The 26592-nt window shown below is 49.3% G+C and overlaps 11 protein-coding genes across 11 annotated transcripts; 5 read left to right on the forward strand and 6 right to left on the reverse strand.

The window, feature by feature from the left end:
• Positions 1 to 78: 78 nt before the first annotated feature.
• Positions 79 to 754, reverse strand: N7455_005556 (uncharacterized protein; the record flags this gene model as incomplete). The annotated part of the gene is made up of 2 exons (XM_065605064.1): positions 79 to 259; positions 318 to 754. Coding segments are annotated over 2 exons (618 nt in total), but the record flags the coding sequence as incomplete, so codon positions are not given.
• Positions 755 to 2326: 1572 nt separating this feature from the next.
• On the forward strand, positions 2327 to 4298 carry N7455_005557 (Major facilitator superfamily domain general substrate transporter; the record flags this gene model as incomplete). Its single annotated transcript, XM_065605065.1, has 5 exons — positions 2327 to 2557; positions 2677 to 3036; positions 3154 to 3562; positions 3629 to 3886; positions 3961 to 4298. 5 exons carry the CDS (start codon positions 2327 to 2329, stop codon positions 4296 to 4298), a joined length of 1596 nt encoding a protein of 531 aa, XP_065461965.1.
• A 575-nt stretch (positions 4299 to 4873) lies between these two features.
• spp2 (spliceosome ATPase-activating subunit SPP2) lies at positions 4874 to 6475 on the forward strand (the record flags this gene model as incomplete). Its single annotated transcript, XM_040957092.2, has 1 exon — positions 4874 to 6475. The coding sequence occupies one exon, from the start codon at positions 4874 to 4876 to the stop codon at positions 6473 to 6475; it is 1602 nt and encodes a 533-aa protein (XP_040812431.2).
• A 283-nt stretch (positions 6476 to 6758) lies between these two features.
• On the reverse strand, positions 6759 to 9792 carry N7455_005559 (U3 snoRNA-associated protein UTP13; the record flags this gene model as incomplete). The annotated part of the gene is made up of 3 exons (XM_040957201.2): positions 6759 to 9475; positions 9528 to 9555; positions 9619 to 9792. The coding sequence occupies 3 exons, from the start codon at positions 9790 to 9792 to the stop codon at positions 6759 to 6761; spliced, it is 2919 nt and encodes a 972-aa protein (XP_040812388.2).
• Positions 9793 to 10124: 332 nt separating this feature from the next.
• Positions 10125 to 13042, forward strand: N7455_005560 (uncharacterized protein; the record flags this gene model as incomplete). The annotated part of the gene is made up of 4 exons (XM_040957177.2): positions 10125 to 10160; positions 10413 to 10769; positions 10840 to 11075; positions 11128 to 13042. The coding sequence occupies 4 exons, from the start codon at positions 10125 to 10127 to the stop codon at positions 13040 to 13042; spliced, it is 2544 nt and encodes an 847-aa protein (XP_040812469.2).
• Positions 13043 to 14450: 1408 nt separating this feature from the next.
• Positions 14451 to 16332, reverse strand: N7455_005561 (ubiquitin carboxyl-terminal hydrolase family protein; the record flags this gene model as incomplete). The annotated part of the gene is made up of 3 exons (XM_065605066.1): positions 14451 to 14599; positions 14686 to 15615; positions 15678 to 16332. The coding sequence occupies 3 exons, from the start codon at positions 16330 to 16332 to the stop codon at positions 14451 to 14453; spliced, it is 1734 nt and encodes a 577-aa protein (XP_065461966.1).
• Positions 16333 to 16677: 345 nt separating this feature from the next.
• On the reverse strand, positions 16678 to 17747 carry pre1 (proteasome core particle subunit beta 4; the record flags this gene model as incomplete). The annotated part of the gene is made up of 6 exons (XM_040957097.2): positions 16678 to 16755; positions 16813 to 16936; positions 17010 to 17259; positions 17314 to 17471; positions 17522 to 17689; positions 17743 to 17747. The coding sequence occupies 6 exons, from the start codon at positions 17745 to 17747 to the stop codon at positions 16678 to 16680; spliced, it is 783 nt and encodes a 260-aa protein (XP_040812420.2).
• Positions 17748 to 17802: 55 nt separating this feature from the next.
• Positions 17803 to 19623, forward strand: N7455_005563 (ribosomal RNA-processing protein RRP9; the record flags this gene model as incomplete). The annotated part of the gene is made up of 1 exon (XM_040957153.2): positions 17803 to 19623. The coding sequence occupies one exon, from the start codon at positions 17803 to 17805 to the stop codon at positions 19621 to 19623; it is 1821 nt and encodes a 606-aa protein (XP_040812340.2).
• A 751-nt stretch (positions 19624 to 20374) lies between these two features.
• On the reverse strand, positions 20375 to 22993 carry N7455_005564 (uncharacterized protein). Its single transcript, XM_040957190.2, has 4 exons — positions 22264 to 22993; positions 22081 to 22200; positions 21926 to 22018; positions 20375 to 21856 (listed from the first exon to the last, which is right to left on the reverse strand). The coding sequence occupies exons 1-4, from the start codon at positions 22357 to 22359 to the stop codon at positions 20567 to 20569; spliced, it is 1599 nt and encodes a 532-aa protein (XP_040812484.2). The 5' UTR covers positions 22360 to 22993; the 3' UTR covers positions 20375 to 20566.
• Positions 22994 to 23349: 356 nt separating this feature from the next.
• Positions 23350 to 23634, reverse strand: N7455_005565 (uncharacterized protein; the record flags this gene model as incomplete). Its single annotated transcript, XM_065605067.1, has 1 exon — positions 23350 to 23634. One exon carries the CDS (start codon positions 23632 to 23634, stop codon positions 23350 to 23352), a length of 285 nt encoding a protein of 94 aa, XP_065461967.1.
• A 1276-nt stretch (positions 23635 to 24910) lies between these two features.
• N7455_005566 (coiled-coil-helix-coiled-coil-helix domain-containing protein) lies at positions 24911 to 25671 on the forward strand (the record flags this gene model as incomplete). The annotated part of the gene is made up of 4 exons (XM_040957082.1): positions 24911 to 24981; positions 25219 to 25326; positions 25469 to 25496; positions 25630 to 25671. 4 exons carry the CDS (start codon positions 24911 to 24913, stop codon positions 25669 to 25671), a joined length of 249 nt encoding a protein of 82 aa, XP_040812369.1.
• Positions 25672 to 26592: the final 921 nt, after the last annotated feature.

Below are 26592 nucleotides of genomic sequence, written 5' to 3' on the forward strand. Positions count from 1 at the left end.
ACAGTCATTCAGTCAGTCTTCCTCTTTAAAATAGAAATGAGCTGTCCCAGGAGTGCACATCATGTTTTCTTTCCTTCTTCAACAGAACGCTGCAAGAAGCAGCGCCGGGATGCCACCAGCTATTTGGACTCCCTCATCTGCAGTTCGTGAGGCTTCGCGTTGATGTTGAAGCAACCTTCTTTTCTGTTCCAGGCAGTAATCTCTTTCCCACTGACCGTGAAAACCTTGCGTCATTTCCCACAAGTTCTGCGACCGATACCTATAGGAGAATTTTAGTAATAGCTCTTCTTTCTCCGCGAACCCTTTGATAAGCTCACCAGTATTTTTCATTATGCGAAAACCATGCCCCGGTGAGACGACACTGGTCAAGCCAAGGACGGTCTGCAGGCCATTCACAGCTTCCCAGATTTCGAACCACCCAGAGAATAGCCTGATTCATGTCTTCAGACAAAGCGTATTTTGTAATCAAAGTCTGACACATGGGACAGGCTTTTGAAACCACCTTCCCGGGGACAAGAGACAAGAGATCCCGATGAAATTTTGAAGAAATCAAAGTCTGGTACATGTGAGGATCTTTTGCGGCTTGATTTCCAGGGACGAGAGATATGAGATCCTGATGAGGACAAGCGAAGGTAGGCTCAGCTGTGAGATGAGCGTCGGAGGAGGAGAAGCTTATAGTATGTCGAGCCGCTACACATAATTGGCCAGTTTCCTTAACAAATAAAACCAGCGCAACTCGCACGTCGTAGCCAGACCTAGTGCTAAATAAACAGATGTGGCCGAGGCCGGGTCGTCCTCCATCATCAAAGTCATACTCGAGTGGGCCAAATTTGGTTTTGGCTGGCTTCGCGGGTGATTTGAGGATCTTGACAAGCTGGTCTCGACCGCGAATCGTCAGAGAAATACAGGGACATATATCGGCTATACCAGCGTAGTATGTGCAGGATCTCTCCTGAGCTGATTGTCTCAGTAAATGTCTCGTGAATTCTGTCCGTGGATGGAGTTTCAAACACTTTGCACAATAGGCCCAACGGTGATTTTCGAGTCGAAGAAGGAGCTGATTTCGCAGCACATCCTGACTGTTCACGCACAGTATTGGATTCCTAATACGCAAGAGTCGTGGAAATTCAAGATCTTTGTGCTTCACTATCGTCCCGGATAGGCCGAAGAGCTCTTTGCAGCTGAGGGATAGACACACTTGATCGACTAGTGAGAGGTGTTGGTAGATCTTCTGTAAGACGCGCTCATCCAAAAAAATTATGGAGGAGTATTCTGGCACTTTCTTCCAAAAGATATGAAGCAGCCTGAGGAGCATCTTGCGACATCGCGACATCTTGGAGTCTTCAAGGCGAAAGATGATATTGAACGTGAGGCAAGAGTGGGGCTTGATTTTGGATACAGAATATAAAAACGAGTAGATCGAAAGAGTAAATATGACCTTCTGTGATTAAGAATTGTGACTTCGTGACGTATTGATTGCAAGTTCTGATTCCAAAATTATCTAATTCGGCGTCGGTAGGTTTGGGTCCGATATAATGATATTCTGTGCTAGAACCGGGAAGTGAAAAGTGGTAAGAGGACGGGTACACAGACCTGCAACGTCGATCAATCTTTGAGTCTCTAGATTTGATGAGAATAAATTGGCGATGAGATATATAGGAACTAAGTCCATCCCGAATATCGAGTCAAATCACAGTCATCATATCGTGAAAAAGGGTTGGACTGCGTATTGGAAGCGGGACAGCCTCGTATTGTGGAATCCTTCCCGAAGGGTAAGAGCCAAGAAGCGGCCTAAGGGGCGGGTAGAGGCTTGTTTTGTGGTTCATCTTCACCAATCGGTTTATTGAAGGGACCCGACCTCACATGGACCCTTTACACGGCATGGTTAATACAAACCATGCAAAGAGGCTTGTTGGTGCAAACAGACCCCGAAGGAGAGGAAGTGCCAATCAAAGACCAAGAAAGGACCCGAACACACCTTATATTACACCACCACCAAACTATGCAAACATACAAATATCAGTCATGATAAACATCACTGCCAAGATCCAATCATCATTCCACAAAAGCAGCGGCTTGTTGTTCTCTAGTTTGCATTTGTCGGAGTTAGGAGATCGTAACAGCGAGTGCAAACATGACCCTTGGAGGTTTAGGGGTAGATACCGCAGACAAAGAAGCATCGCCATACTTAATAACACTATGGAGTAATCATTGGCGATTCACACAGACGGTTTTTTTTCATTTTCAATTAGCACTGCCTAACTGCAATCCCCCATATCAGTTGGATATCCGGAGCTAGTCCCAGCCACATACACTTAGATATAATATGGCCGAAGTCAAAGATCCATCTCGGGAGTCGTTACCCACTTCGAGTAGCCCGGTACCTGTCGGCGGGTCTGAAGAGTCGAAAGAAATATCGATACGCAATGCTACGCAATGCTACGCAATGCTACGCATGAGGATGAGAAGAAAGCGGCTCCTGCAACAGGGCCTCCAAGTGTGGAGTATCCTCACCATTGCCTTGCTGTTGGCCATGTTTCTGGTTGCTTTGGACATGGTAAGGACTATTCCTTTTTCTCTCTCTCTCTCTCTCTCTCTCTCTCTCCCCCTCTCCCTCTCCCTCTCTCTCTCTCTTCAGGGAGCTGTGCACGAAGGTAGCTAATCAAGTCTCCTCAGAGCATCATCACCACTGCTATTCCCACTATCACGGCTCGCTTCCATAGCGAAGGTCAGATGGGATGGTATGGATCCGCCTTCTTCCTTTGTTTAGCCAGCTTTCAGTCCTTTTGGGGGAAAGCATACAAGTACTTCCCCATCAAGATTGCATTTTTAACCGCCATCGGCGTGTTTGAGCTGGGAAGCTTGGTGGCCGCCCTCTCGCCCAACAGCCCGGCCTTGATCATCGGCCGTGCCATTCAAGGCATCGGTGGTGCGGGTGTTACCGGTGGCTGCTACACAGTTCTAGCTTTCATCACGCGTCCGAAAAACCTACAAGCGGTTTTCGGTCTCACCAGTGGCGTCTTTAGCTTGTCTTCTGTATTGGGACCCATCCTGAGTGGTGTATTCACCCAGTACGCGACATGGTGATGGTGCTTGTGGGTTAACTTACCCATTGGAGGTTTCGCAGTGATAATTTTGCTGTTGTTCTTGAAGATGCCTCCTCATTCTCGTGTTGCACATGCTACATTGAAGGAGCTCCCCTTCCTCTTCGATATCCCCGGCATCGCCCTCACGGTGTGTGCGTTAGTATATCTGGTCTTGGTACTGGAGGACGGCGGTGTCACCAAGCCCTGGAACAGCAAGTACTGTATTGGACTTCTCATTGGATTTAGCCTGATCGTTATTTTGCTCATCGTGCTAGAATGGAAGCAGGGTGAAGGGGCCATGATTGTTCCTCGGATTATCAAGCGCCGAACAGTTCTTGTCCTTGCGCTGTTCAACTTGACAGCACAGGGCTCTGGATTCGCGCGTATTTATAACCTTCCCATTTACTTCCAGGCAGCACAAGGCCAGTCACCATCAGAGTCGGGGATTCGAACACTGCCTACAGTGTTGACAACCTGTAAGTAGCCTTCGCCATCGCCCCGTCTCTCGTGATTCCTCGGAACTAACACACCTTCCAAAACAGCCATATTCAGTTTTGCTGGGTCCCTTGCTATCGGCAAGGTGGGCTACTACCAGCCCTTCCTCATGCTGGGTTCCATGTTTGTGACGATAGGATCCGCTATGATCTACACCCTGGAGCCAAACTCTGGGTCAGGCAAATACATTGGCTATCAGGTGCTGGCCTCGATTGGGTCGGGGCTCATCATCCAACTCAAGGTCATTGTGGCTCAGGCAATCTCCAAGCGGGTGGACATGTCTGTCACCGTGGGCTCTGTTTTATGTGAGTCATGCTGCGCGCCGTCCTCTTTTGCTGTCTCTGGCCACACTGACTAACGGAAACCCTGATTCTCACAGTCTTCCAATTCATTGGCGGTACTGTCGGTGTTGCAGCTTCCACGAATATAATGAACAACGTCCTCATTTCCTCGCTGCCGGCAGATGGCCGGATATCTGCTTCTGATGTGCTTAGCGCTGGTTCAACCGGTCTAGCCAAGATGTTCCCGAATCCCGCGGATCTCAAGATCGTTGTTAGTGCTTACATGAAAGGACTAAAGGCCGCCTGGATCTGGAGTATTGCTCTAGCTGGAGTGTCCTTCTTGGTCTCGCTCGCTGCAGAGCGCAAGAGTGTACGGTTGGACCATGTTAAAAAGAGAACCGAGAAGAAAGCTGCAGAGGAGGCTGCGACTGCTTGAGCCTGCATGCCCGAAACCGTGCTGGATTTGGAGGGCTAGTAACCTAGCAGACCCCTCTAATAGCAGATCAAGAAACTCCAGGATAGCAGCGAGCGTGTGGGGAGTGCCAAATAGAGCTAAATCACCGCGACTCTCGCAAGAATCATTGCTGCCACAAACGAGAGTCATCAAGATGGCAAACAAGGTCCAGAGCACAGGGGAGACTATATAGATTGAACCCCATGATTACTCAATTCCAAACCATAATGTATAATTAGCTACGGAAATTTGGTTTCCCTAGATTCAGACAAAATCGAGATAGGATGATTAGGGACTGACCGAAATAGGCAGGTAGTCGAAGATGACCTCAGGTCCACCCATGGACCGGACGGGTAGATCATTTTATTATATAATCATATTCACGTGTTAGTTAAATATTATATCTGACTCCAGGAGGTTGGATTACCGCCGTGCATAGTCAAGTTAGCCGCGCGCTTCTAATTTTGCCACCGCCCAACTCTCAGTGTCAGTTGCTCCTCAAGTCTTTTCTTCCCTACTAAGCTTCTCCATTCGTTGCAAACAAAGATACCATCGCGATGTCTTCACGCGACCATAATGATGGCGGGAAGCTGCTGTCTAAACCGATTTCTCTATCTTCATCCGGTTCAAGTGGCCCTCCGAAAAAGGCCGGTTTCAACATCCAATCCTCAAATCGCGGCCGTTCTACAAATTCCCCAGCAAACGGCCGGTCACTGCCTCGGCGACCTCACCAGCTCGGTTACTCTGACGACTCTGACGAAGATGAAACCCCTCCGGTCCATGAGGAAATCTTAGGATTCGACACCCACACAGGTGGCGCCATTGCCGCGGACGGACAGGCTGTCGCGGACGCAAACAAGCCACTGATAATTCCCGTCACTAGCAAGAACAACTGGCGCGACCGGGCGGGCGTAAACGTGAAGAAGAGCAAGAAGAACCTGCTTCCTAGCGAAGTGCAAGCTATGCAAGAAGCGCAAAAGAACGGACAAGCACCTCCCGGAGAGCCAACGGTAGAGACAGATACTCCCAGCATGGCGTACGGGTTGAGCTTTGCACAACAGTCTGCAGAAAAGGCTGATGGGGGTGCAGCAGTGGACGAAGACCAGGCCATGCCTGATGCGAAACCTGTCGAGACTAAGCCCCTCACGGAGGACGAGATTGCGATGCAGGCGCTGATTCGGGAAACCACGGGTGACACGGAACGCAGGTCAGACCTTGTGATTGAGTCTGCTACGAAGGAGGAAGAACCAGTCCAATACAGCGAACTCGGATCTTTCCGAACAGATGTGGAATCCCGGCCTGAGCCTGCTACGTTGGACGCCTACAATGCCATTCCCGTTGAGGAATTCGGTGCGGCGCTGCTACGAGGAATGGGCTGGAAGGATGGTCAATCCATCGGACGAGGTAACTACAGCAGTGCCACAGCTGCAGAGAAGGCGAAAACCCCTCGCGTTCCAGAACGACGACCTGGGTTCCTCGGTATTGGTGCAAAGGATTCATCCGGCGGCAAGGGTGCCGAAACTGAACTTGGAGCTTGGGGAAAAGCGGCTATGCGCAAGGCGTCGAGGAAGCAGGGGGAGGAAAACGACAAGGCTGAGGGCGTGTATATGCCTATCACGATGCGGAATAAGAAAACCGGCGAGCAACTCACCGAAGAGGAGCTTGCTGCCCTACAAAAAGAGGCCAAGTCAAAACCTGCCAAGGAAGACGATTGGCGCGAGCGACGGGATCGCAACCTTGAGAAGAGCGGTCGGGACAAGGATCGAGACCGGGAATACCGCAAACGCGACTACGACGATGAGGAGGACCGTTCGCGTCGGAAGACTGGGTCCTCGCGACGTGACCGTGACCGCAGTCGGTCTAGTGGCCGCCACTCTTCTAGTCGTTCCTCTCGATATGATGATGACGATAAAAGCAGACGGGACGACCGTTCCTATCGGGATCGGGATCGAGACCACGACCGGGATCGTCGTCACCGTGCTGACGATAAGGACGACCGAAGGAGAGATGAAGATCGAGAGCGGGATAGAGACCGCAGCCATCGATCTCGAGATGAGAGATACAGCAGCTCGCGACACTCGTCTCACTCGTCTCGAAATGACCGAGACCGAGACCGAGACCGTGATCGCGACTCTCGTCGGAGTCGTCGCGATGATTAGAGGCTAGATGTTTTTTTGGCTAGGGCATTGGGGCGTTTGTACAGGACCAATTCCTGCTTCTGCTTCTTTGGAGCTACATATTCCTTTCCTAGTTATTTTACCATGAGACTCAACTAAAAAGAGATACCCTGAATAATCAAAATATGGCTTTGGCGAAAGAACACTTTCCATGATACTCTGTTCAATTCTATAAAGAGATGGCTTTTATCCTTCCCACCCATGGTACTCCAAGAACGAAAGCGCCAAATTCAATGTACAAACAAGGCAAAAGACTAAAGCCAGACTATGCTTCCAACATAATAACGTCCTTCTCATGCTCTTCCTCGTCACTGACATCGCCCACAGTCAAATCACGCAACCCACCGAGTCCAACACCACCATCCATCTCACCAAGAACCCACTCAACAAGGTAGCTGTCATCGACCAGCTCCTCAACTCGCTTGTAGTGTCTCTCAGTGTACGCAGCCAGTGCCTGCAGGATATCCTTCAGACCAGCCGCAGCACGACCATCCTTTCCGCGGACGGACTGAGTCGCAAGCTCCACGAAAGTAGACGCAGGGTAAGAGCGGAACAGAGCATACAGGATGCGTTGTGAGACGCGCGAGGTGCGCGCATTGGTGTTCCAGTCCCGGAGACGGAGCAGGAGCGTGCGCAAATTGGCAGGGTCCAAGTTCTGCAGGACTTCATCGATGGACGGGTTTCCGGACAGACTGGTTGCAGCACGCTCGCGGTCCTCGGCGGGGAGGGTTGGGTCATCTGCGGCGTTGATGGCGGAGGTGAAGAGCGAGAGCAGTCTACCCGGGTGGTTGAGTTGCAGGGCCAGAGTGATGGCTTCACGGTAGGCACCGGCGCGGATGTAGTTTTGCAGCTCTTGGTCCTGCTCGACGCGAGCAGAGCTGGCGTTGACAGCGGCTGTGTAGGTGGATGATGTAGTATCAGTCCAGAAGGTCACCGTTGCGTCGGCTGAACCAGAGGCAATGGCGTAGGGAGTGGTGTTGAGCTTGGAGGAGGTTGGCTTTACGTCTGCGCGTGAGCCGGATGGGGTTGGGCTAGCAAGTGCCCAGACTCGGTCGATGTGGTTGTCCAGGGTGGTTTCCAGCTCGCCTGTGTAGGGGGACCAGATCTTGACCAGACCGTCTGCGGCGGCGGAGGCGATAAGGGGACGGTCCTGGATGGCGTTTTTGCGTGCTGTTGCGGCCTCCTCGTCATCCTCGTCATCGTCAATTTGGTTGTTCGAGACCTGCGGAGGTGGGAGCCAGAGGACTTTGAGAACACTGTTGGTGTGGCCCTCGAAAGTCAAGAGACAGCTGTAGTCAGACAGACTCCACAGTTTGACGGTCTTGTCACCAGAGCCTGTGACTGCTAGGCCACGGCTCGTGCTGGTACGTGAATCTGAGTTGATAATCGGTGTGCCTTGCGGGGCGAATCGCACCGACCACACACCTCGCTTGTGGCCACGGAGGACACCTACCGATGAGCCTTCGTCGGCGGCCCAGATCTTCACGGTGCGATCTTGTGATGCCGAGGCAAACAGTTCAGATGTAGAATCGATATCAATGGCATTGATATCCTTTTCGTGAGCCTTGCGAGTATAGATGGCCTTAGGATAGTGTGGTTTTTCTCCTGTCAAGGGGGCTAACTTGCTTGTATCCCATCGCTTGATTGTGCGATCTTGCGAGCCAGTAATTAAGAATGCTGGCGGGTGGTTCAAGGGGTCGTTATATGCGGCACTGCCAACAGGAGGTGGCACGCGTGGAAGGGCGATTGCTCCCAACGACTCGGCGTGACCAGTGAAAATAGCAAAGCAAGTATAAGAGGATGTCTTCGGGTCAATACGCCAAAGACGGGCTGTATTGTCTTTAGCGCCAGTGGCTAGCCAGTGTCCTGACCAATCTGCATCAATGCAAATGATAATATCGTCGTGGCCTTCCAGGTGTGTGACATCAGCACCGAAGTACTCTTCCCCCTCATTTGAGGGTCGGTCTTCCGAGGGAGCAACCGAAACTACACGAATACTCTCAGTGTTTGTGGCCAAAGCAAGCATCGATCGATCTGGTCCAATGTAAGCCAGGTCAATGATCTCGTCGTCATTGCCGGAAATGCGGCGGATAATCGCCAAAGGCTCCAAAGTTGACCCCGGCTTATAATCAGACAGCGACTCGAGCGAGTGGATGCGGAGAGTCTGATCTGCATGGACGGTAAGGACAAAAGGCAAACCAGGCGAATACTGGATAGCCACGACGCTTTCGAACTCCTCTCCAGCCTCTTGTTCCTCTGTGATCTCGCTTCCACGGTTGCAGTCCCAAACTCGCAGTTTGCCATTTTCTCCACCGATAACGCACAGCCCGCTATCCGCAATGAAAGCGGCGGCTTCCACGCTCTCCAAAACAGGAATGATTCTGCGAGTCTTCCAAGTACGCGCATCCCAGACGATGACAGTCTTGTCTCGACTGGCCGAGATCAATGCGTTCTCTGACGGAGAAAAGGACAAACTGCGGACAAGTGAAACATGTGACTCGAGCGACACAATGGACTTTCTCTTGTGTAGATCCCATACACGCATTTTGCCATCTTCACTGCCAGATGCTAGACGGAATCCTGCGGTGGAACCCGTACGGGCAGAGCCCTCCATTTCTTCATCATCATCCCCCGTAGCCTGTTGTTTAGACTTGTTCTTCTTGGATGACTTGGCATCGCTGTCGGCGGTAGGAACCTCGAAAAAGCAAAGCGCAGAAATGACACCACCATGACCATGGAAAGTGTGAGTGACAAAACCGCCTCTGATGTCCCAGACCTTGATTGAGCCATCGGCACCTCCAGTGGCAAGCAGTGTACCGGTAGGGTCAACAGCAATGGTCACAACGGGGGCTGTGTGAGGCTTGAGGGTTCGGAGAAGTTTTGCTTCGATGGTCTGGGAGGTCTCGTCGAAAGTTGAGAGGCCGTAAATTCGCATGGACATCGAGCGCGAGCAGACAATGGCGTGTGAGGCGGAAGGCGTGACTAGGCGAATTGTCAGTGTTCTATTCTTATTCCTGGGGCATACAATACTCACTGGCTAAACCTGTGACAATTTCTCCATCCTGTAGCGTTTATTTGGTTAGCGCTTTGCAATTGACGAATATTCCAAAGGCGACAAAACATACCCCCTCCAGGCTAGTAAGCTGATTACCAGTCTCCAAATCGACGATCAAGGCATCTTCGCCCACGCAGCTCAGCAAGATGCGCCCACTGGCATCCAGCGCCGTGCTACCGCCGGTGTAAATGGGGCGGAGCGTGCGGGACGCCTCGAAAGTGGTTTTGACGATAGCTTTCGACATGACTCTATAATATCTCGGCGTAAAAAAGTAGAATTTAGCACGCCATTGGCCAGTCGAAGAGCCGTAGAGATTGAACGATCGCAAAAAACGGCAGCTCGAGCGGGCAACTTTTTTTGATGTTTGCACCGTTTGTTTGGTGATAAGATATGGCTCGTGCCTCAGGCCATGTCTAGTCGCATAACCACATGTGTACCTTCTTCAACTATTGGGCTTTCGTCTGATTGTTGTTCATCGCTTGTTACTTTTGACTCCACAAGTTCTGGCAGCATTTCTATTAATTATGCACCAGAAGGCGATGTAGCTACACCAATAGCCCAGTGACCTCGCACGATATGGGTCGACAGGCTTATTTGAACCGGCTCGCTTTGGTAAGCTCCATCTTTTTACGCGCGAACTTCCTCTATATTTGCAGTTGTCATATCTTGAGTCTATGGAATGTGAGAATGGATTATGCTTTATCTTGAGAAGCCTAAGGTCTTCTAAAACCGAACCAGTTACCACCTGGCCCTGTCCCATTGCTTCTATCCTGATATACAAACCATCCCGAACGCGTCTTGTCAGGCATGATTAATTGAGCGTAGCTATAAACCGGATAGGATATCATATTAACTGATTTCAAGGGCCGGTCCCCCTACGAAGCTCCCGACAACGCGGCGGTTGACCCCTCCACTCCAGTCCGACGAATCTCCAACGTCCATGCGGACGATTATATGCAGCAATATGATACTCGAGGGCACCCTGTTAATCCCGAGTCCAGAACCCTCGGGAAAGAACTCCGGAGAGCAAAGAATGACATCCTCTCAACAATGGGGATTGTCGTCAGTGGAGAAGACCGAAACTCTACTATCCCCAATGAACAGCAAAAGATCAACCAGATTGCGAGTGAGAATGACTTCGGACTGGTTATAACAACTCTCGATCAACTGTTCATATTTTTCGGCACTTGGTGGACCTCTTCAGTCACTGGTCGAGTACAGGTAAATGCAATACCGATCACTTTAGATCCATGGATGTTGATTGAGCTGACATTCGAAACTTGGCGTTCAGACTTACCGGCATTATGCCCATTCTGCATTACTCGGTGCCATACAGTCTGAGAGAGACACCGCGGGGATTCTTAACTTCTATTTTTCGGGAATTCCTGCCTGGGCAATGTCTAGTGGGTTGGCTATAGCTCGTGAAACCCCGCTGAAACGGGTGTTTGTCTCTCTCCGGGACTACGTTCAGTCTTTGACCGGCGACTCACTCGGTGTTCGTTCTCTTTTCGGACTTCTATATACAGGGTGAGTGTATTTCATCCATTCAAATAGACAGGATAACTAATTATGAATAAAGGGCGAGAAATGCTGTGCTCATGTTGTCTATGGAGTTCTACATGTACTCCACACTCCAATCTCTTTCCCTTGTTTCTCCATATGGGATCCCCGGCGCGCAACTTTTGCTTCCCTTCAGCAGAGGCTCTTTGCTACAGCTGCCAGCCTTGCCCACTGATTTCTCCCCTCACTCCCTAGGGAATACGCTCGTGCAATTTTTAATCTCTCCTGGCGTTTTAGTCTTCCTCTATGGGTACTACTTACGACCAGAGCTTGAGGAACGTATCTATCGGTTGATCAGACGACACCTTCCAAAGCCAGCTCTTCCTGACGAACTCTCAGTCCGCGTTGCCTTTGAAGAAAACCTGATAGAGTGGGTGGTGCCCACCCTGGGCCGCAGATCAGACGAAGAATTATACCGCAGCTCACTCCCACTCTTCGAAGATATCAAGTTCGAACTGGCCACTTTTCGCAGATGGGTATCATCCCTTTTTGGACTAAGATCGAATCACTTGTCAGAGAAGCAAGCCCTTCAGTCCTTTAGTGACGAGAGGATTCAAAATCTACGCAATTCGATTGAGTTGTTGCAAAATGAGCTTGACGGGGTCCAATACACCCCCGGTGGTGAAGAAGGACCAAATGATCCCGTGCCTAGGCCGCCGGGAATCACTCCTGATGCCCAGATTTCCGCTCTTGCATCACGAGAACGACCACGCCCAGAGGAAGCAAGTCGACCCACGCATTTGACTCAGGCAGAATCAGTTATTGGGTTGAATCAGGTGCTTACAAATGAAAATCGTATGTCTCAATCGCCCGGGGAAATGAGCAATGACTATTTCTCCGAGATAGCTACTGCTGGACAAACAAGTCGTCTCTCGGTCATTTCAACACCGCAGGACCACACAGCCCCTTTGCAAAATGGTGAGGATTTTGCTACGGACCGACAGAGCTCGCGATCTAATACCCTCTTTTCTCGGTCATCGTCACCAGAAACATCACCTCCTACGTCGCCTCGCGTAAGAGCATCCTTGATTCACCAGAGCTCCGACGTTATCACGATGCAGCTTGAGTTGATGGGTAATCGAAACCGTCACCCGCAAATTCAACCTCCAAATCCTGCCCAGCTGAATGCACTAGCGCGCAATAATGTGTCAGGATCAAATACAAACCCAGACACCATGGACAGACGATCCATAGCCGAGTTCCTCGAAGCTCTGATCCTAAGCCAGGCCCAGCGCCAGGCCCAGCAGTCCCTAGCAGCAGCAGATACCGACGGCCTCTCAAGTATCACGGCCGGGCCATCCAACGCTACCCCGCAAGACTTGGGTGCCCCTGAATTAGACCCTCAAATTCCGGCCCCAGAAACTCAAGCCACCGACGCTCCAACTTTAGAGTCCATCGAGGAAGCGCTAGGGTCCATCGTTCCAAACATTCTCCCAGATGGCGTGGAAGAACCAAACGACGAAGAGCCCTCCAATGAAAATCCTGTCGCAGATGCAGATCATAATGAAAACGCCCAATCCGACACTCTCGTGCAGCCAATTCTACCCTCTTCCCTGATTCCTGGGCAACTGGCAAACACATTGTCTCAAGTCCACCGCGTCACCCTTCTTTCGGCATATCCAGTGGACTCTCTCGCATCTCACCTCGCCGCTGCAATTAGTGGCATCATACTCGCGCCGCTTGAAGCACTCTACCTTCGCTCATTGACCCGATCCTGGATTATATCCCACCCTTCCTCCGTTACACGTCTTTCGGATATCCATCCGTTGGGTCTTTGGTTTGGCGGAAGAACTTGGCCAGACATATGGGCATATTCCTGCCGACTAGTGCTCATGAGAGGAATGCAAGTTGCGATGAGAGCGGGGATTTGGGGATTCCTGGTGGGCTCAGCGATGAGGATAGGGAGAAACTTCTGCGGCTGGGGAACTTTGTGATGAATGCTTGTTTCTTTTAGCCGGCTCAATACCTAGGCCACTCTACCATATGTCCTCTATTTCCTCTGTAGTCCCAGTGGTTCAACGGGGGGAGTAAGTCGATATGCAATTCGAGAAGTATCGAGTGTGCTCTTTTACGGGGCCCTCTTTCAAACTATACCCCAAAACCTCAAAAATCGTTTCTTTTCTGTCTTCCACACTCCTTGATTTGATAACCGGGGTGGTTGGTTTCATCGCATGTCGTCGGGGTCTGAACACCCATCCCCTTCTAACCGAGGCCCCGGGGAGTGGAATTTACTGTACCAAATTACATGAGTTTTGGAATAAGATTTCAGTCGAGAAGTAGTGTCCGATCGTAAGCCTTTCTATCCGTCCTGGGGTTGGCGTTCACATTTGCCAAGTTGTTCTGGCCTTGCCGATAACCTGTCTTAGACCTGCTTGGTCCCATACATATTACAGACACAGGAAAAAGAACATTAGAACTAGGTAATCGTGAAACCAAAGTGCTACCTAGGTAGATTAAATATATATTCCTGATTTATATACAAATCCAGACCCCAAAAACCTCCTATTATCGCACTACTTCTCTCCCCCAATATCCTCACTTCCACCAACCTTTCATGTCTATCAAGCGCACCAATTAACTATTCTCGTAGAGCCACTTCCTAGGAGATTAGGATCGATCGGTGAGGCATTCTAATTCGCTGAAATCGGCCAAAATCATGTCATTGAATAGCGAGGTATTCAATAGGTCAGAATTGGTTGAAAATGATGTATGAATGAATCCCTGGATATAACGATTTTTGTATGGCAGATCATCAATCCAAGCAGCAGATTCTGATCGTTATAACTAGGTTTTGCTGTGCTTATAAAGTGCAACAAAAAAAAAAAAAACGAACGCGCGCGGTTTCCCACTACGGGTTTCAGATGTTATTTTCCAATAACCTCCTAAACGTAGCGCCTAGAATATTTGTTAGTTGGTAATTCAACCTGGGCGTGATTATAAGAATCGCTTACCTTAACCACTCGGCCACGCTTGCCGGATATAGAGTTAGATACAGTCTCACATAATTCACACATCTATGTGAGTTTCTATAGCTATAACCAGTTACATGGTTACTCTGATCCACATACCTAGGAGGCGGCGATATGTACATAGGTACAAACGTATGTTGGCAGTGGACCCCACTAGTACATAGCTAGGCTGCAAAACATAGCAGGTGTTGTCTTTCTATATCTTTCCTCTTCTGATGCAGCATTTGCGCCTGTTTACCGTACAGTGGGCACAAACAAAGCATAACTTCGTCATTATTTGATGGTACATTGCATTTTCTCTCAACAATAAAAACGCAGAAGACAATAGGATGTTTGAAGCCCAAGCCAACTCCTCAGGTGTAGCCATCTCAGATCATGCACGTCCCTTTCCTTTGTTTCCTGGCACCTTCCGCCGCTCCCAGACCATGAGATATCCCTCACGAGTGAATAGCGTCTCGCTTTCCGCACGCTTGACGAACAAATCCTGAATCTCAAGCCACTCCGGGCCCTGCTGCTGCTTCTCTGTTGACCCGCCATTTTTGGCGCGAGTGTCTCGGCCTCCATGGCTTTATCATGCAGTTGGACAAGCCACGACACCTTCTCGCTACCACCACCGGCCCCGCTGGAGGAACCGCCAGCTCCTGACGCAGCATTGACGCCCTTATCCACGGCGTCATCCATTGCACCGGGTGCGGCTATGGCAGGGTCGAGGATGATGTTTGCAACAAGATCGTAGAGGATCGGCTCTCCCGGTGAGCAAATATTAGGATTTGGCTCGACATAGGGGGACATATCCAAGTTGTGCGGAGAAGGGAAGGTGACGATGGTAGGGTTTCGCTCAGAGACAAAGCGGTTCTTGCTAAAGCGCTTGACGTGGAAGAAAAGGTAAGGAGGAAGAGGGTGGAGGAGCCGGTGTCGGACACGGTGGGCCAGTTTCTCTGACGCCGTGTAACCGTTATATTTGTTCAAGAGGGTAGTCAAGGGAACCTGTGGGATGATTGACTCCCGGTTGGCAGATTGGAAGAGAGGTGTGGGGGGTAGATCCAGTGTGAGGATAAGGAAGGGAGTAACCTGGCTATTGATGGTGCCGGATTCAGTAAATACCAAACGGGCATTTTGGGTGTCGGAGTGAGCGGTGATAGCTTGGCTTTCAATCCGTACGCGGCCCTGGAACGCTGCATGAACAACACTTGTGGGGGTTGGTGAAGGCTTCTTGGACCCTCCTAAGGCGAGGTGCAGGCAGTTTAGGAACCAAGACAAGAAGTCCACAGGATCTGCCTGGTTTGTGAGAGTAAAACGTTTCGAGGATCGTACAGCAATCTCCTGTAGTAACTCGTGTGGAGACACATGTGACCGGAACGCCTTAGGGTTCCATAGCTTGCGCACCAGTGTGCTGAAACGAAGAATAATCTCTGGTGTGCCTGGCGTAGGGAACTCGTGGAGGAGGAAGAAATTGCGAATAGGCAAAACATGTGCCAGTAGTTGAGCTACTACATTGACGTAGTCGTTGGCTTTGATGTTGTTCATGCCCACAAACCCTGAAAAGAAAAACAATTAGCCAAAATAAACCTTTCAGTATTATACTGGTACAGGCTCTTACCTGGTCTGTACCTCGACCCAGAAAGGTCCCAGGCATCATGCACTTCCTTATCGAGCTTGACCACTTGGTTCTTTGTATAGTGTGGATCAACCACATACTTGATATCCTCCAAACTCTTGTTATTGACTTCATACCCTTCAGGCAAAACATAGACCTTCTTCGTGCCAATGTTGATGAAGACGTGGTGTCCAACTTCAAGGGCGTGAAAATAGGCATGCGATTTGGGGCCACGGCCCTGGAAGTATTTGCCGCAGACAAGACATGCGTACACATTGATATTTGAAAGACTAATGGAGCACAGCTTCTCGAAATCGAAATCCAGGATTTCCCGGTTGATCGTGTCGAGGTACAGGTCGCCGTAGCCTTCCATGGGAGCGATTTGCCGCTTCGGAGCGCTGAGTGCAGGTGCATCTTCGTCAATATCCGAGAATCCAGAGGGATCTTTTTCGCCCTCCTCGAGCTCCTCTCCTTCTATTTCAGCTGCTCCTTGGATATCCACACCATTGCGATTCTGTTTTGGCTCTTCGTCGCTCGATCGGTATGCTGCGCCGTTGAGAGAATCGTAATCATTGTCGTCCTCGACGCGCGCCTTTTTCGATACAGGCGAGCCTGAGAAGTCTTGCTCCAAGGGAAGCTCTGCTGGTCTTTTGGACATTGTGAGGTGGTTTAGATTGAAAAGTTGGTGATCCCAGAGTTCTTGGAGTTCTTGACTTTCCCAGAGCTCGGGATGCGACTTCGTTGCAAACAAGTCAAACTCCCATGGTCGAGCCAATGCCAAGCCGCATACGGAGTACGTTCTATACAAAATGGTGTTCATTCTGAGCAGTCAGTTTATAGGGCTGTATTTGCCTATTATTTATTCAAGGCTATATAGTAATCTACTCTTTACTTGACTTCCAAGGTTGCTACAGCCTAAATCATGCCGACCGTTCGATTATCTCGGAATCAAAAGAAAAACGTCATAAGATGTGATACAACAAACGCCGTGGTATGTCGACTTTCAAGCACTCCGGACCACCTTATCGTTATCCACAGCGATCTCTTGCACACCGTCCTTTGTCACGACCTTCACCAACATCTGCGAATAATTTTGTTAGCATAATGGCACTTCAGGATGGCTTTCTAAAGAACTTACCCCCTTGTAGTCAATTGGTAGTCTGCGCTTCAGCTCATCTGTGCACAGTGTGAGGAGCGCGAGGCCCTCCTCGAGAGAGCAGTCGGGGTGGTGGTGTTTGTCAAGGATGGAGAGGCAGTAGTATCTAGCAGAGTCAGCATCAGCTATCTCTCGCCTGGACTTTCGTATCGTCCATCATCATGGGGCAGGAAACATACTGGGCATAGCCGTGGGCAGCATATGGGAGAGGCGCTAGAGACGCTAGATAATCAACCCAGTAGAGATGAGGCTTCTCAGTGACCGGATCTATACCACCTAGCAGCAGGTTTACTGTGTAGGGACTCCGTGACCGCAGGCTGCGTGCCAATTCTCCCCGGACGAAATTAGCAACGGCGGAGGGGCTGAGCTCGGTGTCGTTGCGCATGCTGTAGAGTGCAGCGTTGGCTTGGATGTATTCGGCAAATTGAACTAACATAGGTATCTCATTAGCATCTTGTTTGTCTCATCGGAGAAGCTACATACCGGTATCTCCCGACTCGCCAGAGAAGGCCATCAATGTGTGCTTGTTCAACTGTCGTGTCTTATCATCTTCAGCCTTGAGGACTGTCGGGCCTCTCATTGCGGCCTTGGATGCAGCAAGAATGACGAAGTCCTTGCCGGCGATACCCAAAAGAACCTCCCTAGCAACTGTTAGTGGCCATTTGTAGAAACCAGATTACCATAAACTTACATGTTAGCGGTATGAAAGATAAATAAAAAAATAACAAGCAAGTAGATGATCAGAGAAGACGAAGGGGAGTAGTGGTTAAGTGAGGAGGACCGCGCGGTGAGCTTGACGCCTGGAGCTCCCGTGAGGTCAGCTACCTGCTGAGTCAGCCGCCGCTTAGCGCTTTTTTTTCTGCCAAAAAAAAGTTGAAGTTTTGATCTCCGCAGTCCGAGTCTTTCGAGAACGCCATATTCGATTTTTTTTATACAGAGATCAAGAACTGACAGGCTTGACAAAACGTCGCCATGTCGTCCTTTTTCACTGTACCCAATTCTCAGCGCAAGAGGAAGAGAGACGACCGCGCCGGAGCCCCAGGATCTAAAAAGCGAGGCGTAGATGCCAAAACCGACGGTGCTCGACGTACCAGAGAGAGAGAAGACTCAATCTCAGGCAGTGACTTGGATGAAGATGCCGCAATCGATACCGCAGAGTCAGGCGACGAAAGTGGATCGGACTCCGAAGATGGCGAAACCGCGGCGGATCGACGATTGAAACTCGCTGAACGCTACCTGGGTAACATCCAAGAAGAAGTCGACGAGGCTGGATTTGATGCCGCAGATATCGACCGAGACTTGATTGCGGAGCGATTGAAGAAGGACATCGATGAATTCAAAGGACGGACGTTCCGTCAAATCGCTGCGAAACTATCCGTTCCCACGGCACCCCATTCCTTTTTCCGCTCAGATACCCAGTCGAACACTGCCATTGCAGTCCACCCGCCATTTGTCTACATTGTTTCCAAGGATAAGACTTTGACCAAGTGGGAATTGGCTACACCCAGTGTACCAGGCTCTACAGAATCGAACGGCGATAATGATACTTCCAAGCGGACTCCGCGTCCCCAGCGCAAGAAGCCCAAGCGTGTGAAGTACGCTCGTGGTATGCGCAAAGTTGGCGAATCAGGGGAGGATCAAGGACATACAGGAAGCATCATATCTGTTGCTGTCTCACCTTCTGGAAAATTCCTGGCCACCGGTGGAACGGACAATAAGCTTATCATTTGGGACGCAGAGACTTTGACGCCAAGCAAGACTTTCTTGCACCACAGAGACTCGGTTTGCAGCCTGTCTTTTGCTCGCCATATCTCAACGATGAGTTCCGGAGAGCAGTTGTTCTCTGGCTCGTACGACCGCACAATTAAGACATGGTCCATCAGCGGAGCAGGCCACGCATATGTCGAAACACTCTTCGGCCACCAGGATCATGTCACCGGAGTTGCTGCCATGACCATTGACGAATGTGTCAGTGTTGGTGCTCGGGATCGCACCGCCCGCTTGTGGAAGGTTGTCGATGAAACACAGCTCGTGTTCCGTGGTGGTGCCTCCAGAAATGCCCCTTACCACGAGAGCAACATTGACTGCATTGCCCCCCTTCCACCCACTCACTTCGTCACTGGTTCAGATTCCGGCTCCCTCTGCCTTTGGTCGGTTCACAAGAAGAAGCCACTCTACACCGTCCGTCTTGCTCACGGCTTGGACCCAATCCCCCCTCTGGATGTGTTATCACCCGAGACAGACGAGGCGACTGCCGCCCACAACACGCGCCACATGCGTCCCATGCCTCGCTGGATCACAGCACTTGCTACTCTACCGGGTACCGACGTTGTCCTCAGTGGCAGCTGGGACGGTTTCATCCGCGCATGGCGCGTCTCAGAGGATAAAAAGACACTTATCGCTCTGGGTCCCATCGGTGCAGGCCTACCTAGTACCGTGACACCACCAGACACACCCTCGCAGCAACTCAACCAGACTCTTGCTCTTGATGCCACCCCTGCGGCTGAACAAAAAGAGCCAGAGCCTTTGATTAAGGGTGTCATCAACGACATCGCGGTCTTCGAACGACGCCCCGAGTCTGATATGCCAGGTGCTGAATCAAAAAAGTCTGAGACTGAGCACGAACCTCGTGGTTTGTCCATCATCGCCGCTGTCGGCAAGGAGCACCGATTGGCTCGCTGGAAGTGCTTCAACAACAATTTCCATGAAGGCCCCACTTCGGGAGGCCGCAATGGTGCTGTTGTCTTCGAAGTTCCGTTTGCTACTAATGACACCGTGAAGGCTGATGTATAAATTTTGTTCATAATCTTCTTGTCTCGATCTTGGTCATTGACCGAGTAAAATGGGGAGCGTTGCTCGGGGTCAGGTGTATTTGGAGTCACATCTGTGTATTTTACCATTTTTGCATATGTACCGGATTTCTTCGGTGCATTGAAGTATTCAATCATATCCCTATTTCAAGCAGCACTGTCCCTGAATAGTAAACTTCGTGATTAGGGTAAACGGTCAGAAAAGCTGTATCACGCTTTTATAACCTTGCTTCCATCCAATCTCCCAAGTTCGTTGTTTCAACAACCAATAGCCAAAGAGTCATACGCTACGTCATGTGGAGATGGCTGCTGGCTGTTCTTGGTTGAATTTGCTTGTGAATAGGGTGTCCACCAGGTGGGTCATGGTAGATGCATTTGTTTACTCCAAATGGACCCGAGAATTGCCGTAGGTACATGTAGTTATCAATTCAGACACAACGGGTATTAGCAATAATACTACGAAGTAAGTCAGTACACTCTGCTAATTTGCGCTTTACTGGTCTGGTGAAAGAAGAGAATGAAAGCAAGGACTTAATACAGTAGAGCCTGGTGGCTTTTTCATGGATCTAATGACAGGTTTTGTAGCCAGTTTATTGAGTGCCAAGGGACTAGGTTCTTCGACTTCACTGGCAAGGGGCGACAAAAGATCAAGACTGAACCGAAGAAGGATAAATAGGGGTATTCATAGAGTACGGCCGAGCCGGTAAGAAACAAACATGAAGATAGGATCAAGCCGTTGAAGGCATTGGAAGGAAAAAAGAGGAGAAGAAAAGGGGAAAAGGTCGTCCTTTTAAAATGAAGATAAAACGCCAACCATATCCACAGTCCTCTAATCATTACCCAAGCGCCGCGCTGAAGCCAAAGCAAAACATTAAGAAGGGCGATAAAATGCGAAAGCAAATACCGCGTGGGCGGTTGGAAGATTTTTAATATGGAGAGAATCTGGCACGTCGCCTCTGTGTAGTTCTTCTCACTGGGCCGACGGGCTGATCTTCGTCGGAATCATCGAGAGTGATCGCGTTGTGAGCAGTGGTCCCGTTATGGATGGAACGGCGCGCAGTAGATCTAGCGGGCCTAACAGGCGGCGAGGATTCCTCTTCCTCGGATGAGTCAGGAATTTCTTCAGGTGGAGGCCTCGCTGCAAGCCATGAAGCATCGCTGGGGGCTTGGAACCAGGGGGACTGGCGTGGATATTGTAGACTAGCTTGACGAGGCGGTGCAGTTCGGATTGCGTCTTCGTCAGATTCATCCGAGTCTTCCTCGGCCATCTCTCTGTCATCCGATACCCCTTCGTCCGATTCCCCTGAGATTTCCTGTTCCTCCTCTTCATCAGAAGCCTCGTCGTCAAAGTAAGGTGTGGTGTTTCTATAATTGAGCCCAAGCGGTATGGGACGGCGGCCACCTTCAGCATCATCCACAACGGTGCCGGTGGAACGGTCTGATTCCGATTCATACATGTCGCCACTGCCGAGGCTCTCGACTTGATTTTCAATGAATGAACTCGTGGGCGGATGGTCGTTTTCAGCATCGATGAATGAGTCTGACTCGTCATACTCATTCTCCTCTTCGTCTTCGCCTTCCTCTTCTTCGTCGTATTCACTCCCATGGGTGTTACCTGAAGCGAAATGGTTGCCATGATCCACTGGGACCGGGAGTCCCATTGGGATCATACCTGGTCCATCCATCAAGTTTTCAAGCCGGTCGAAAATCTGCCGGCTAGCACCCGAGGGCCAGTTAGGGCGTCCAGAGATGTTAGGCCCCCCGTAATACTGAAGCGCAAAGTTGCCCCAAACGCCATCATGGTCATTGATGTCGTTGAAGTGGTCAGATCCCTCTAGCTCGCCCTCCTCCTCATCTGTACCATCATCGAGCGAGTCTAGGTCGGTCTCACTGAAGTCGGCTGATCCGCTGTCATCTGTCTCCTCGGAACCAGGCCGGTATCGATAGCCGCATCCTGCGCAATTGTCTCCTTCTAATTCCCACGAGCAGACCGGACACCGAACCACTCCGTCATCGATGTCAATGATAGGTTTGGGTGGGGGAGCTTTGGGCTTGAAAAGACCCCCGAACAAACCTCCCTCAGTTGGATGATTATTGGCCTTGTCCTGGTCTAGTCTTTCTGCTTCATCCCTTTGATTCTTTGTATGCTCTGTAGTCGTTTCCCCTTTGTCTAAAAGCTCGGCTCGGCCTGTGAACATCTGAACAACGGCCCGAACCTGTAACACGAGAGATATGTTAATACAATGAAACGAATTCAAGGTTGTTAAAAGACTGTTAAAGCTCACCAAATAAGCTGGGGCTGGTTGGGTTTTGACGGGTGCTCGGCAGTCCGGACATGTTCGCTTTGATCTTCCACCGGCAAACCATGAGGATAGACACTAAGTGAAGAATTTTGGTCAGCTAACAGAGTTAACAAGATAGCAGAATAGAAGGGACTCACTGAGTAGCAGAAAGTGTGCCCGCAGGCGATAGTAAACGGTTCATAAAGGGGACGGATGCATATACCACACTGTATCAGAGTGCGAATATCATCGACATGGCCTTGGAGGGTGTTGACCAGCTGTATAGCGCGCGTCAGTATCTAGTTCTTGGTCACGTTAATCAGATGCGGGAATTGACTTACTCCCGATGCCTCGGCCCCAGGACCACTTCTAGCTGCCATTTTGACCTTCTGGGGCTCTTCAAGAGCTATATTTTCCACCCTAGGGGCGTAGCCCATCAACCAGAGTACGTTTTAAGGCGTCTTGGGGCGAATGCGCGAGTGTCGACGGAATGCGGTGGGGGTCCCGGAGAGTAAAAGTTTCGCAAAGTGGCAAGGTGTGATCAACAATTTTTCGCAGAGACAAATGCTAAGAAGTCGAAGAACACTGCGAAGACAGCGTGACGGTCTGAGATCAAGAGAAAGGGTACAAGGAAGAGCAATAATATGATCCAGATTCTTTAAGTGAGAGGGCAGATGTTTTGGTGGCCTCAGGCAAGCAATCACATAATCATGAGGAAGGGGGCCCCAAGGAGCTTCGACCTGGCAACTTCAGACGTGACTTGTCACTTTCTTTTATCGATGGTCCTCATATGACATTCACTCATTTTAGACTCTTCGAGCTTGCTTGAAGGTCGTTATTGTGAAAATAATCCACATAACAAGTGCAACTGTACACCTCTTTACAGGTGAGGGACTTTCGTATGTGATTGAAGCCTCGGGAGATCTTACAACACAAAGACGTTGCCCGGTTGTTGACTTCACTTTTCTTTCATTCGTAAACTGATACCAGGTGAGCTAATCACTTGTGTTTATCTGCAATAACATAGCCGATCAAGACATATTCGACCTCATTTACACAACTAGATCTTGCATCCACTGGTTCACTTACAGATCGTACATCATGCATCAGGACATTTAAAAAAGACACCATGCAACACAACTCAAGAGCTTTCAGGGCTTTCGATTGAACTTGGGGGCTTTTACGTCTCTGCCATCTGACTAACTTGGATGGATAGTAATTTCTTAACACTATTCGAGCGACTGCCCACTCTGCCTATATTTCTTGGTATCTTCTTTAGTGAGAACCAACATATCCATGGATAACTTCAATTTCTTATGCAAGGGATGGGGAAAACGCCAAATCATAACCCGAAGCCCAGCCCCCCAAAAAAGATCCGCAAAGAAGGGAAACCAGAATTGAACTGTTCAAAATCATTGATCATCTCATCATGAGCTCTTCAGAGCCATATTGCCAAGAGCAGGCCAAATATTTGTAGCTTTCTTGACACTGACATCTACTCTATAGCAGCACGGGGCCGTGTCGAATTGGCGCCTTACTCCTTTCTGGTCCCGCATAAACCGATTGGCATCACGGAACCGGTCCTGAAGCACCTCGAAGCGATACCCCGCGAATTGATGATACAAGTCACCCAGTATTGAGACCGGACGGACCGTCGTGGGACCACTATCATCCTTGATGAACGACGACCGAGGACAGAAAGATGTCACCATTGTGATCCGCTCTGTCATCCCTAGTGCCCGAAGCGCTTTATGCTCGATATACCGACCTTGCAAAATTATGGCCGAACCCTATGCACCTTTGTAAGCTTGGAGTATTGCCCGTAATATGACGGTTGAAATGCCTACCATTTGCGGCCCTCGGACTTTTACCACTTCACCGTTTCCATTTCTGAGCGCGGTCTAACCACCGATCATATCCGTACAATCCGACAGCATAGTCACGCAAACAAAGGGGTAACTATCAGTGTGCCAGTCCACTATAGGACTTTCATCTTTCTACCTTTGACTCTTGTTTCGGTTGAAGACACCCGAATCAATGCTTCCAGTGCTTACGACTTTTCTGAAGTATGGAATTATCTCACCTTTTCGGGGGCCCCGTGATGCCTGCACAAACACGGAGATTGACACTAATCAAGGTTGGATAGCGAGTTCCACGGGTATCTGGAGAAGGCTAAACAGTTAAGTGGAATAATTATTGATAATAGGGCTGGGGCACGTGGTCCTCGGGTTAATCCCATGGCATTTCCAATCTACTATATGCGTCTCAGTCGGTCTGGACTTTCAATATAGGCTGCCACTTGAGTTTGCATGCTTTTTTTACCGACTACCCATGCAGGATTTACTATACACTCGCTGTTTGTAGAACCTTAGGACGGACCTTGATCTTAGCAGCTCACTTATTGCTCAAACCTCGGCTCTATCGACCAACTCTGCGTGCTTGTGGTCTCGCATCTCTCAGCATTGTATCAAGATACATATAACTCTTCTAGACTAATAATACTATTTAGTCATAGTAAAGCTTTTTCAATTTTGGGAAGCGCATATACTTACTTTTTACTTTCATATTACCATGTATATGTTGTAAGTAGTTAACTAGTTAGTGAAGTGCTCATGAATATATATAAATAGACTAGAAAGCTGCACTCTAAAATGGGGTCTTAGGCTAATTCAGTGGGTTCACAGATCAGACATAACGAATTGCTGTACCTATGTATATGCTTCTAAAATAAGATGAAACCCAACACACTAACACAGTAGATCAAAACATGTTATGCGGACCTCGGGACTTTGGGGTACATTGGCCGATCTCCGCGCCAAGACTGCGGATCCCCAATTCTTCCTGCGTCCAACGCTAACTTCTGCTCCAATCAACCTCCACCTCCAATCTGATTTCCGAGCAACGCTTTGGCATTCTATTTTATTTGATTAATTCAATTGCTTTAATTATCTCTTACAAACTTAGGAGATATACGAATTAACTGCACCCATGGCGGCCGAGTCAACCCAAGGAGATACTCACGACAAGGCGTGGAAGAAAGCGGAGAAGAAGTTCACACAGTATGTTTCAATGTTTCTTCCTTCTACTCTTGTCTATGTTTGTCCATTCCTAAAACGTTATATGACGTTTCTGAAGTCATCCGTGACCGCGGATGTGCTCCGTGGGATCATTTTTACATGGACTATGGGGTCTCTGAGGGCCACGCGTAGCAACACCGAGTAGCCCGATGGTCGCATATTCATTGGGCTGAATACGTGTGGAGTTTATCCATACTGATAGCTAACTTGCGATTTTAGTAAACATGCTAGCGAGTACTACGACCCATGCCAAGACTTCGCGGATCGGAGTCTCAAGTGTATGAAACGGAATGCCTTCGAGCGCGAAATGTGCCATGATTATTTCCAGTATGTCAGAAATTCTCATATCAACACTTTGACTTGCTATCCCTGCGACGTACCTGGCTTTTGGTCCACTTCTGGCCAGCTTGTACAATATTGTCATGATTATCACATCTGAGCTTTCTCACTGACTGATGACCTTGTCTAGAGCTTATCGTGATTGCAAAAAGAACTGGGTAAGTTTAATACAGAACTTCGCCGTTAAGGTCTCAATCACCTGTCTCGTGCAGGTTTTGCATCTTATCCGCGAAATCCCTTGACTTTGATTCGATACGTGTCGGAGTATACTCGGTTGCTAACAAGGCACAGCTCACCCAGAAGAAAGTTTCTTTGACGCCTCAGCCCAAATGAGACATTTCCATCATCCCGGACTATTCTTACCAAAAATATCGACAACTTTCCTGGCTGGCAAGATCCCTGGCATCCCCAAAGCAGTTGTTGCATGTGCTCTTTTATCAATCCAATAATCAGAAGCCTCCCAAACCCAAACTCCTAGCTTCTTTTACGTGAACTGCTATGTGATAAGCAACCTAACTGCTGTTGGGCATTGCGATCTTGCGAGGCTGGTAAAAAAATACTATTTTTGGCAAGCCGAAACGTTTTATGGTCCGGCGCTGACCTGCGAGATAAGCGGCTTTCTCTTTCTGGAGTTGTTTTCCAGTGACCTGACTTCTATTGGCGTATTGCACTATCTTTGAAGTTAATTTAAGCCTGTATATTAACATTTTCATAACCTTGGAGTCTTATCTATCTTGTCCAGGTGTACGGAGTAGGTAGAGCTTCGGATCTTCATAACCAGTCAAATACAACCCTCGGGATGCATATGAAAAAAAAAAAAAAAATAAGCTACATATATGTGAGAATTTTCAAGGTTGTAGCCCTCCGAGGCCTCCTAGCAACCATGGATGTCTCAAAGATTTTGGTATGGCTTATTGTTTTCAAGTGTGACTACTTATCCCAATTAATACGCATGGGTTATATTGTACACTAAACTATAAAACACAGATCAAAACAGTTGGCTAGATTTTTCAATGTGTCATTCATGTCATTTCTATTTTTGAACCATGTACATCAATGTATGTACATCAATGGCGCGCGCGTAACTACGGCATACTTCAAATGTTGGTTTCTTGCCGGCAGTATGGTGCGGGGACTGATTGACCGCCTGCCCTTTGATTCCCTTCCCCGCCAAATAAAAAAGTGACCGGAGTCGATCACTCAAATCCAACTCAGATCATTGACCTTTTTTAGCCCATGCTGTGCTTTGCACAG

The sequence above is a fragment of the Penicillium solitum genome (genome assembly GCF_028829755.1).
Source record: "Penicillium solitum strain IBT 25940 chromosome Unknown utg000003l_segment0_segment0, whole genome shotgun sequence".
In the NCBI taxonomy this organism is placed as follows: domain Eukaryota; kingdom Fungi; phylum Ascomycota; class Eurotiomycetes; order Eurotiales; family Aspergillaceae; genus Penicillium; species Penicillium solitum.

Coding starts and splice junctions, on each gene's coding strand:
- N7455_005564 (XM_040957190.2), bottom strand. CDS start 22,359: ATGGGCTACGCCCCTAGGGTGGAAAATATAGCTCTTGAAGAGCCCCAG. Junction 22,201..22,263: donor CTGGGGCCGAGGCATCGGGA/GTAAGTCAATTC, acceptor CGCGCTATACAG/CTGGTCAACACCCTCCAAGG. Junction 21,857..21,925: donor AACCAGCCCCAGCTTATTTG/GTGAGCTTTAAC, acceptor CTCGTGTTACAG/GTTCGGGCCGTTGTTCAGAT.